This window comes from Glandiceps talaboti, chromosome 21 (genome assembly GCF_964340395.1).
Source record: "Glandiceps talaboti chromosome 21, keGlaTala1.1, whole genome shotgun sequence".
Lineage (NCBI taxonomy): Eukaryota > Metazoa > Hemichordata > Enteropneusta > Spengelidae > Glandiceps > Glandiceps talaboti.
Genome location: NC_135569.1, coordinates 12497755 through 12508772, shown reverse-complemented (window position 1 = coordinate 12508772; position 11018 = coordinate 12497755). Strand labels below are relative to the sequence as shown.

Genomic DNA, 11018 nt, shown 5'->3' with positions numbered 1-11018 from the left:
ACTCGTGTGACTACCATATTGTAAGGGGAAGATAACATTTTAAAGTGGTAATAGAAACCAATGCAATATTACTGTAACTCTGGTTGATTTTCAATTTTACACTATATTCATACACCTTTGAGGGTAAGATCACATTGTCCTAATCTAGCTGAGGATAGGGGTCTGATAATGAAAACAGGAATGGAATGAAACGTTTGGAGGTAACCTGGGATAAGGAATGCAGTGCCCTAGAGCGATTCATCACAATCCTTCCAGTCTGGAGATTAGTCCAGACGTCAGTATCTCAAGATGATTTCTATACCAAGCCAAGCTAAGCCCAGTCAGGCCTTTTTGCCTATGGACGCACACGAATCTGTTCTGCTGAATTTGAATTGCTCACAACAGCTCTGCTAAATCGCGGGCCCATGTGACTGTTATTGGGAGGTAGCCTATTATTAGTACCTGGAGATCCACTTAGATTTCAAGCAGAGCTGTTGGTGGTAATTTCAAATTCAGAACAGCTGCTTGTGTTTTCAAGAGCAAAAACCTAGATTTGGTGTAACAGCTTGTTGAGGTACAGGGGAAACACAAAGATATAGCTAATATGATGTAGGCTTGGTGTTTCACTCATGGAACATTACGTTTTTTGTCACAGAGATAGACACATTTCAACTCTAGACTAACAATAACAGAGACACAACAAACACAGCATGATCCTTTACCCAATCACATTGAACACTGACAAGCATTGCTATTCTTTCACAGTGCAGCAGAAACATGCTTCTAATGAAAACACTTCACATGGACTTGATGATTTTAATGGCTGCAATTGTTTATTTTCTAACTGATAATCATCATTTCAACTTGACTACTTCTACATGCCCAATATGCACGACACCTATGTAATTGTTTCTTTTGCTTTATGACTGAGTGTGTGTATATTGAATAAATGTCATGTCACATGAATGAAACACAAAGCCTACACCATTTTAGCTGTAAAGTCACTGGGATAGTCTATCATAGACTTTGTAGTCATACACATTTTTACATAGGCTAGAAGACAAGTCTTTACGACACGAGTTCGTTGGCCACATTTTTTTATTTACATATAAGATTTATAACGATGATACGGTGTGAGATGTGCCACGTGTGTATAGAGTTGACTATTTCATTCAATAACTGCAACTTAATGTTCACTCTGTCTGTCTGTCTGTCTGCTCGGTCAAAAAAGTATTTGTGTTTGTCCTGCACAGTCCTCAACATTTTTCCACAATTAAAAGTGTTTTTAATTATTGTTTTACTCTCTTTGACGGCCAAAAGTTTTGGCCAGCGATTTATAGCGAGTGTGAACACGTTTGGTATTTATCTACACCGTACTGTTGTCACGTACTCTGTAGCCAGATATGCCATCTCATAATGGGCGATTAGAGGCAATGGTTATGGCCTCTAAAACGTTATCCTGGCTTTAAAAGAAACATTGTGTAAGGGTTTTCGTCTAAATTAATTGAGTTACCCCAGACAAGGATTTGTCAGTGCTAGTTCTGCATCAAAATATCGTGGTGGTTACTGTGTAAGTCTTACCACTGAGGGTTCGGTAGGAGAAAAGGGACACATATTATTGCTTAGGTTGCTGTTTTCCTAAGGAAAAAAATCTCACGAATCATGCTACTACAAGTGTTCTTTCCGTAAAAGCAGGGCAAATGTATCTAAGTCAAAACGTTGTCATATTTAGACTGTAGACAAGGATAACAACAATCTAAGAAATACTACATGCCCAAGGGTAGGAGTGAGAAAGGGAAGTCAACACGGGTTTGTACCCAATCTCACCACCAGAGGGAGTTGTTCATTAGCAATGTGTCCCTTTTCATGTGACAGGAGAGAGAAAGAGAGAGAGAGAGAGAGAGAGAGAGAGAGAGAGAGAGAGAGAGAGAGAGAGAGAGAGAGAGAGACTGTGTATGTGTGTGTGTGCGCAGACATGCCTAAAGTGAGTCAAGATGAACACAACTATCAAATCTTACAGTATACCAATTGATTTCTTTTGATTTGTATCTATATTCCACATATTCGTTCATTAGAGTGCCGTCATATGAATTGTATGGTTTCTAATAAAGAATAAAGTTTATAACATTGTGTGAGTATCTTCCATAGTTTTTTGTCTTTCTCATCAGTTTCTTGTTATTTTCGTTTAATTGTTGTTCAAGAGACCAACTTGATTCTTCATAATCATGGTCTAAAGTAAGACATTGGTCACGGTTGTCACACAGATACATTGAAATGGAGCACACGATTTGAGTGTGTTAAAATATGCCGTATGTATGTATGTATGTATGTATGTATGTATGTATGTATGTATGCATGCATGCATGCATGCAGGTATGTATGTGTGTGTGTGTGTGTGTGCGTGCGTGCGTCTGTCTGTCTGTCTGTCTGTCTGTCTGTCTGCCTGTATGTATGATAAAGACAGGAAAATAGTTTGAAATCAAGACTTGTAAGAAAAAAGATGGACACATCCTTTATATGCAAATTAGATCAAACGTTTATTGCTGGTCTAAATACAGATTGTACAGTATGTGTTGGGATGCTCCTTGGATTGTCTAAAAAGGTAATAAGTAATTGTTCAGCTCAGGAACACAGTAACACGATTCACACCCATACAGCGGAACTAGTAACGTGTTCGCTAAAATCAAATCAGGGGGAAATTACAATTCCAAACTACTAAGATAATGTTCCTTGAAACTACATTTTGGAATCAGTTGTGTTACAAATCCATTGGCACTATATTCTCTTTAGTATAAATCTGTGATGTTAGTCTCTTCCCTATACTCTGCCTTGCGATGTCGTTTTCGTTTAACCACTTTTTCAATGACGGGCAGAAGGAATGCTAAAACAGCTGCCAGGAGAACAGAAATTCCTGCCATCCAGAATGCCCAATCATAGACACCAGTTTCATCTCTTATCCATCCTATGAGAAGACAAGTTGATAAGAAAAGTGCAAGACGGTCATTTCGTTTACTAATTTAAGGTAAGGTTTTGGCAGTGCACCTTCAAGGGTTGTGTTTGAGATGGCTGAGGTTCACATACTGAGTTTGAAGCTATACCTGTTGGTATAAATACTTTCTTAATGTGAAGGGATCATAACAAAATTCAACATATATTAATATTCTGGGTTCCATTTATACCTGCACTTTATTTCAACTCCAAATCAGTTTGTTTTAAGAAGTTTCATTGCAAATTTCATTGCAAACATAACAGCAATAAACCATCCATGAAAGTAGTATAGCCCTTGGTTTTGATATATGCGCACTGGTTGTACCCAGGGGGTTTGCCATCTCTACTACACAAACTATTTAGAACACCTTCACTCTTGTTTTTGAGAGTACATGATGATACGTCAGTTGTCATTAGCACCATGTAAACATCAGGCCATAATAAGACATGTACACTTTGTTATCATCATCAACATCAACTGTGAACTTAGTAATTGTAAGATATTGCTGATGATGCAGAGAGAGAGAGAGAGAGAGAGAGAGAGAGAGAGAGAGAGAGAGAGAGAGAGAGAGAGAGAGAGAGAGAGAGAGAGAGAGAGAGAGAGAGAGAGAGAGAGAGAGAACTATTATTGAGTGTATCGAAATATTTTCCCGTGCCAAGTGGTGGTTATGATAAACTGATAAACAAAGCATTTGGAAAATGAATTGTTAAGCGTTAAAACATTACCTGCTAGTGGCGACACAAGTAGCGTGGTCAAACCACAAACTTGTAATAGAAATGAAGTTCCAAATCCTATCTTGCTTGGTCCAAGAAATGATGATACGACTAATGGCATGAAAATCGTGTAACCACCATTACATATTCCAAAAATGATAATAATAAACACAGCTTGGCCTAGGATAAACGAACAAATCTGTTAAACACATTATGATAAACATTCACTTAAAAAAAGATACTTTACTATACACTGAGGGATACAATAAGGTCAAATATCCTTTGAAACATGTTTGGAACCAATGCGTCATATAAACGTGTGCTTTGAAGTTTGTCTTTGTGAAAAATGCAGACATTTGGATATTCAAATCCGTGGACGACAATAAAAGTAACTATTGTAACTATACGACACACTTGGTACCTTTCTAAATAAAAATATATGTTTTACTACAGAAGGAAACATGTTTATGTATGTATGTATGTATGTATGTATGTATGTATGTATGTATGTATGTATGTATGTATGTATGTATGACTGTGTATGTAAATGTATGAATGTGTGTGTTGCAAATTGTACTTATGTGTATATGGCGCTTGGTTAACAAGATAGTTTGTTCAAACTGTACTGTTATAACTGCCTGGTTTCACAAAGGATAAGACATGACGTTTGATTACCCGTGAATGTCCTTGTGTACGTACTGACAATAGTGTTCACGCCACATACAGCCAAAGCAATACCATAAAGGATATTGGGTCTTAGTCCACGTATATGTCCAATAGCACCCCACAGTGGACGTGTGATAACTTGTGTTAAACCCATGACAGCGGGTATTAGAGAACTGTAGTAATCCGAAATACCATATTCACGTGACCGACGTACCTAAAGGAATATAATATAAACAGCACATTTGGCCCGAAATATTAACAACTGTTTTGTGAAGTGTGTATTATGCGTTTACAAGAGAGACTTGTCTTGACGGGTAAATTGATAAAATAGAATCAACAGCACATATACAGATCATGCGTATGCTGTATGTAATATTCACAAAAAATAATATAATACTTACCATGTGTATAAGAATAGTGCCATTTACAAAGGCCTGACCTATAGCGATGCAAATTTGTACCCAGTAAACTGGTTCCAAGAATAATGACAAGTCCAACGGAGCTGTTACGCAGTTTTTAATGCACCTTAAAATACAGCTTGTCTTTGTAGATTTCGTTCCATTAACATATGTTCCCTGTATAAATTCTTCTGTGTTTAGATTAACATTCTCTTCATTTTCCTCTTCACTAATGTCAGACTTTTCAGGATAACTATTTTTACCTTCGTTTAATGGCCACAAGAGTGCGCCAGCAACACACGTGTTGAAAGCTATGGCTGATAAAAGTAAAAGAGTTCCTCTCCAACCAAGGTATCCAGTAAATATTGAATTACCAAAGATAATGCAAACTGACCTACACCACTCCCAGCAAACGATATTCCGAGAGCAATGGTCAGCCTTCTCTTGAAATACAGACTCACGATTTCTAGGCTGGCCATAAATGCCAATCCACAACCAGTACCTGTTGAAACATTTTAGTCATTTAGAACACACAAACACACACACACACACACACACACACACACACACACACACACACACACACACACACACACACACACACACACACACACACACACACACACACATATATATATATATATATATATATATATATATATATATATATATATATATATATATATATATATATAATTAGATCACAACACATGCCAGCGAGGGCAATGTTCACTAAATTGCGATATTGGCCGAGCGCATGTGTTATTAATTTTATTACAGCATCTAATCATCTCATTTACATGTCCATCATATATCCATAGAGAGAATAGGTCCCCTTTGGTGGTACATTTACAAATTGTGGATAACCACTGGCTACAGGCATGGCAATATTTGTAGGAGCTCTAGTGTCTCAACAGCTAATTTGTAATCATATTCAAAATTCATTCAAATTTCTGCAAGAAATAAGCTTGTGTATCTCACTGTGGTTACTTTGTCATCTTGAGCGGGCAACACCTGGAAAACATGCGAAGAACAGATGCACAACAGTCGAAATATCACCACTGGCAACAGTCTATTTAAAGAAGGTCATGTGATTCAATTCTGACCAATGACAGCTTTTGTAAGAACGTTGAGGTGTAATAAATATATATAACCAATCGGCCCTTTTACGACCTTATTGGGTTTACTAGATATCAGTTGAGAATTCTCCGACTGTCGTCGGTACATGTGTCAACAAGTGAACTAGCTTGTTTAATACCAGTCTTACTTTTCAAAAGGCATACTGTGTATTCCCGTCGATAGTGATAATTTGGCAGGTCAACCCATGTCTTGACTAATATATACTGCATATACTTACTACATATATTACGACGAGTGTTGCTCTTGATAACTCACACTTACCTGTGATAATACCATAGGTAAAGAAAAGGACCACCAAATGGTTCGCAAAGGAACTTGTAAAGAGTCCAATGAATACGAGAAACCCACCCAACATTACTGTCTTTTGATGTCCAATCTTTCTCGCCAAAGCAACACCAAGTGAAGATGTCAAGGCAAACAGAAATGTGAATATGGAACCAACCCATGCTGCAACAAAATTATATGATAATATGAATCATTTCAGCATAATTTATTATGGAAGTCTGAAAAGTACATCATTGTTACGTTAAGTCTAAATGATGACATGCGCAGTATTAGACTTTTGTGCAAGTTGGCTCTTATGTTGACCACTGTCATAGTGGGTTTTCACGTAAGCGTATACAGACGAACGTATGCAGACAAAAATCCATTCTTATGCAAATACAGACGTATGCATGAATAACGGCGACGTAGACATGAAAGCTTCACACATTGTATTGGCAATATTAACAACTTCAACAATTTGAACAGGCTGAACAAGATTTCATTAACAGGATTTCATTAACAGAAACACGGCTATTAATTGTATAAAACTCAATGCACATCTGATGCTGTCATATACTAGCTTACTATATCGATATACATATCGTTACCCGTTTTTGACTTCGATTCACCAAATGCATCCAGAAAAGCAACATAAAGAACTCCAAAAGAATACATGCTGCCAGCTGTCAGGGCAAAGGTTATGAAGGTTGCCATAACGATGACCCATCCCCATCCACCGTCTGGGGGATCTCTTGACGATTGTGATCTATCAGCCATATTGGAACCTGACAATTATTGACATCTCGCGTTAGATCCTAGAAAGTGCTGTGTATTTCTGTGTCAGTTCAGCGTGCCTGTCTTCCTGTAATCGCTGTCACTGCATTAACTTGCACCTAAACGGTTTAGAACAGTGGTAATTCGTTGGTCGGACACATGAGTACCACGATATGGGTCAACTGTGGGTCAAGGAAATATATCACGTGATTCGTACGGTGTCACTATGCCAACACAGTGGCTACTTAAACACTTAAACATTTACGGTACTCGTCAGTTAGCAGAGGACAATGGCCTGGAATTATGACAATGATATGGACCATAAAGGCGAGACTTGTTTGAATTAAAACATGGTGGTGTTATACCATAGTGACATAGTACTCGACAAACAAACAAATAACTACAATCTAGAAACCAAGATAGACAAGTTGAAGTGCTTGCTGTTGGTGATAAATCAATTGACAAAGACTTGATGGAACGTAAACACAAAAGTCAAACTAAGTCATCATCACGGAGAAGTTTTGGGACATTATATTTTATTTATTTGAATGTATGCCAGTTTTGGATGTGTGCAGACAAAAGACGAGAAAAGGGGTGATTTAGCAATTTCTAGAGTTTATTATTCTTGCGATAATGTCAGTGTATCACTTACTGTTCATACGTTCACGTGAGGACAAGGCTACTACTTAAAGCACAGGGAGCTCAGGCTCAGTTAGTTTTGTTTACAAATATAAACAAACAAGTAAACAAACAAACAAACAAACAAACAAACAAACAAAACACAAACAAGCAAAACAAACATACAAACAAATAAACAAGTAAACAAACAAATAAACAAAACAAGTAAACAAACAAACAAGTAAACAAACAGACAAAATAAACCGACAAATGAGTAGATACATACATGAGTAAACGACAACAAACCAACGAACAAACACCCCCCCCCCCCCCGAAATGGTCACATATGGAAATAACCCACAAGGGTTGAGACTGATCAAGTACTATGAGTACTATTTTAATTTTCATATCCTGGAAAAAATGCCATAAATTGACTTCAGATCAGTCAAAAATCCACCTCGCTAGAACAAATATGCTTAGAACTCACCAGGCGAAATTGACAGCAAAATGAACAGAAAGGCTGAAATCCCGACGATTTCTGAGTTGTTGCGCTGTGGTATCTTGCCATTTTTAAAGCTGGTTGCAAACGTTTCAAACACGCGGGCTACCTATTTGAATTTCCAATATTTAAATATTCATGTAACCGTCGTGAGTCACGTCGCTGACCCCGAGGTCATTCATCTGGCGAAACTTCCGTACCTCCGTAACCCGTGTCATTATTGATTGACATCCAGTTTACCCGCTAAAAGGCTATTAGCGACGTGACTCGTGACGGTTACATGAATATTTAAATTGGAAAATCAAATAGGTAGCCCATGTGTTTGAAACGTTTCATCGGGATTTCAGCCTTTCTGTTCATTTTACTGTCAATTTCGCCTGGTAAAATGTGAGTTCTAAGCATATTTGCTTTAATCCTATGCGCTGATGGCTGCAATGGATTGTATGCTCCCCGGGGAGTTGAGGAAGACTAAAGGGCCGTTGTGCCATTCTGATCCGAGCCAGGGGTAATAATTGTAAAGCGCTTTGAGCACGATGTGGGAAAGCGCTATATAAGAACCCAACATTATTATTGTGAGTGAAGTGTGATGTATTTGGGATATTTGCACTAGTGCATAGAGTGTTCTCTGCAGCTGAAATTATCTCATGCATGTTAGCATGACTGGAAATATTACAATATTGTTAGATGCCTCATCATTGTAATTCTTGTAATATCTATTACCTGTACAGAAATTGATATGCATGTTTATCGAAAATTCTGTTGCTAATTATTCACATTTTGTAGTGTCCTTAACATAAATTGGATTATGTTTTGATGTTATAGTACAATAAGTGGATGTTTAACACGACAATCAATGTCCAACAGAAAGAGAAATAAAGGTTTGACCTCTCCCCTCCGTCCCACGTGTCATATATTACGTATTCATTGGACTTCAAAGTGCAAGATTATATAAAACATTATTGCTTAAAGTCCACAGGCCAATCTAGACATACCTCATTTGCTTATGGAAATAACATAAACTCCTTGGGTTAACGGAGGTCAAGTCAAATGTCACCCAACTCCAATTGACTTGTTTACCATACAAAAAGTTGTGAAGCTGCACCCATGTTGTACTATTAAAGGAGGTCCAATATAACGATTCCTAGGTATATGATGATCTAAGCAATAAATGGTGGTGTTTGTTATGAAAATATAGTTCGCTGTCATTGCATTAACTTGCATCAAAACTATCTAGAACAGGGGTAATTCTGTTAGCAATCAAAGTCTGTCAAATCGTTGTTACGACGTCTCGGTATTACGTTTACTGATTTTATGAGTACAATTTGTCGGAAACCATGTCGGAGACTCAAAGTCTTGAACAATCTCTTGTGCTAACATTGATCATTAATCATAAATTCCCCAAACATATGTTGCTATTTAATAACTTTATGTGGTACCCATTGGCTAACAGAAAAAGTTACCGATAGCTAAACAGAAATTAATAAGGTGAAACTTACTTGACTTGAACCATAATGCTGTTATAGTGGCATAGTATTCGACAAACAAATAAATCACTAGAACGTTAGTTAGAGTAGAGGGCGTTGTTCGTGATACATCAATGGAAAAAGACTTTATGGAACACAAACGCAGCAGTTGAGCTAACCCATCAATTACATGTTTAGGTTTTTAGAACAACTATATGTAATGATTTATTTAGACGTGCCCGTTTTGGACGTACATAGAGACCAAATGATGAAATAGTGAAAGTATTAATATCATTATACATTATGTCTACATCCATAAATTCAGATACTGCTAAACAGTTTGGACCGTGATTTTGCTTTTGGTAGACGGCGATTTATTGGTAGATAATCAATCAAATGATTGATGGGTACATTTGGCATTTCTGTATATTCTATAAATTTTGTAAGGGAAGGTTATGTTATACTTCTGACTGACTGACTGACTGACTGACTGACTGACTGTCTGTCTGTCTGTCTGTCTGTCTGTCTGTCTGTCTGTCTGTCTGTCTGTCTGTCTGTTATACTGATGTTTTCTTCGAGTGTGTGTGCCTGCATGTATCTGTCTGTCTGTCTGTCTGTCTGTCTGTCTGTCTGTCTGTCTAACTGATTTTATGTTCGTGTGTGTGTGTTTGTGTGTGAACACGATATGCAAAAAAACTACACCATAGATTCTAGTTAAAACTGCTACACATCTTTCCTGTGGTAATGAAAAGAACTAATTAGATTTTGGTAAACATCCAATGAACATTTATTCGCCATTTGCATAATTGACGGATTTTAGTAATTAGGCTATATCTTACGAACGCACTCTTCAAATTTAATATAATTATAAAGCATTGCGTTGTATAAATATCTTCGGTTGTTTATAGTTTGAATAATTTGCATAATTTATGATTTGCAGTAATTAAGTTGTGTCGCAAGAATGCACACTTCGAAGCTTATAAGTCCATAACATTTGGTACATACATCAACCATAACACAACACACACGTCCTATCAAGCTAAATGGCATTGTGTTCGTTTTAATTAATTCCATATAACTTACGTAAATACATCAACCATAACAAATCAAACGTGTTTGATGTAGTATTTTATGTACATTAATTGTGATATGCAAATTGCATAAATTATCATTTTTAACAATTAGGCAATATCTTTAGAAGGCAATCAATAAATATTACATAAGTTTGTACATGCGTTGACGGTAAAGAAATGCTAGTGTATGTCCTTGAAAGCCTGTTCATGTTCCTTATGATCTTAATGATTATTTTGCATAATTAATGATTTTTCAATACTACGGCAATATGTTAACCATGCACGCTTCGAATTTCATACAGTTTCGTATAATAAAATAATTTTCCAATTAAGGGGTACATTATGTACAATAACTCAGACTATTTCATTCCAACAATGTGTGTAAGACCAAAAATCTTTGGTTTAGCTCTTCGCGGAGGCATTCAGTTTAATTGCGGTATCT

At 36.9% G+C, this 11018-nt stretch overlaps 1 protein-coding gene across 1 annotated transcript; it reads right to left on the bottom strand.

Moving 5' to 3' along the window:
• Positions 1–2765: 2765 nt before the first annotated feature.
• LOC144451237 (monocarboxylate transporter 12-like) lies at positions 2766–6926 on the bottom strand. The gene is made up of 7 exons (XM_078142037.1): positions 6758–6926; positions 6147–6332; positions 5546–5618; positions 4749–5247; positions 4357–4561; positions 3694–3861; positions 2766–2941 (listed from the first exon to the last, which is right to left on the bottom strand). The coding sequence occupies exons 1-7, from the start codon at positions 6924–6926 to the stop codon at positions 2766–2768; spliced, it is 1476 nt and encodes a 491-aa protein (XP_077998163.1).
• Between the last annotated feature and the right edge of the window lie 4092 nt (positions 6927–11018).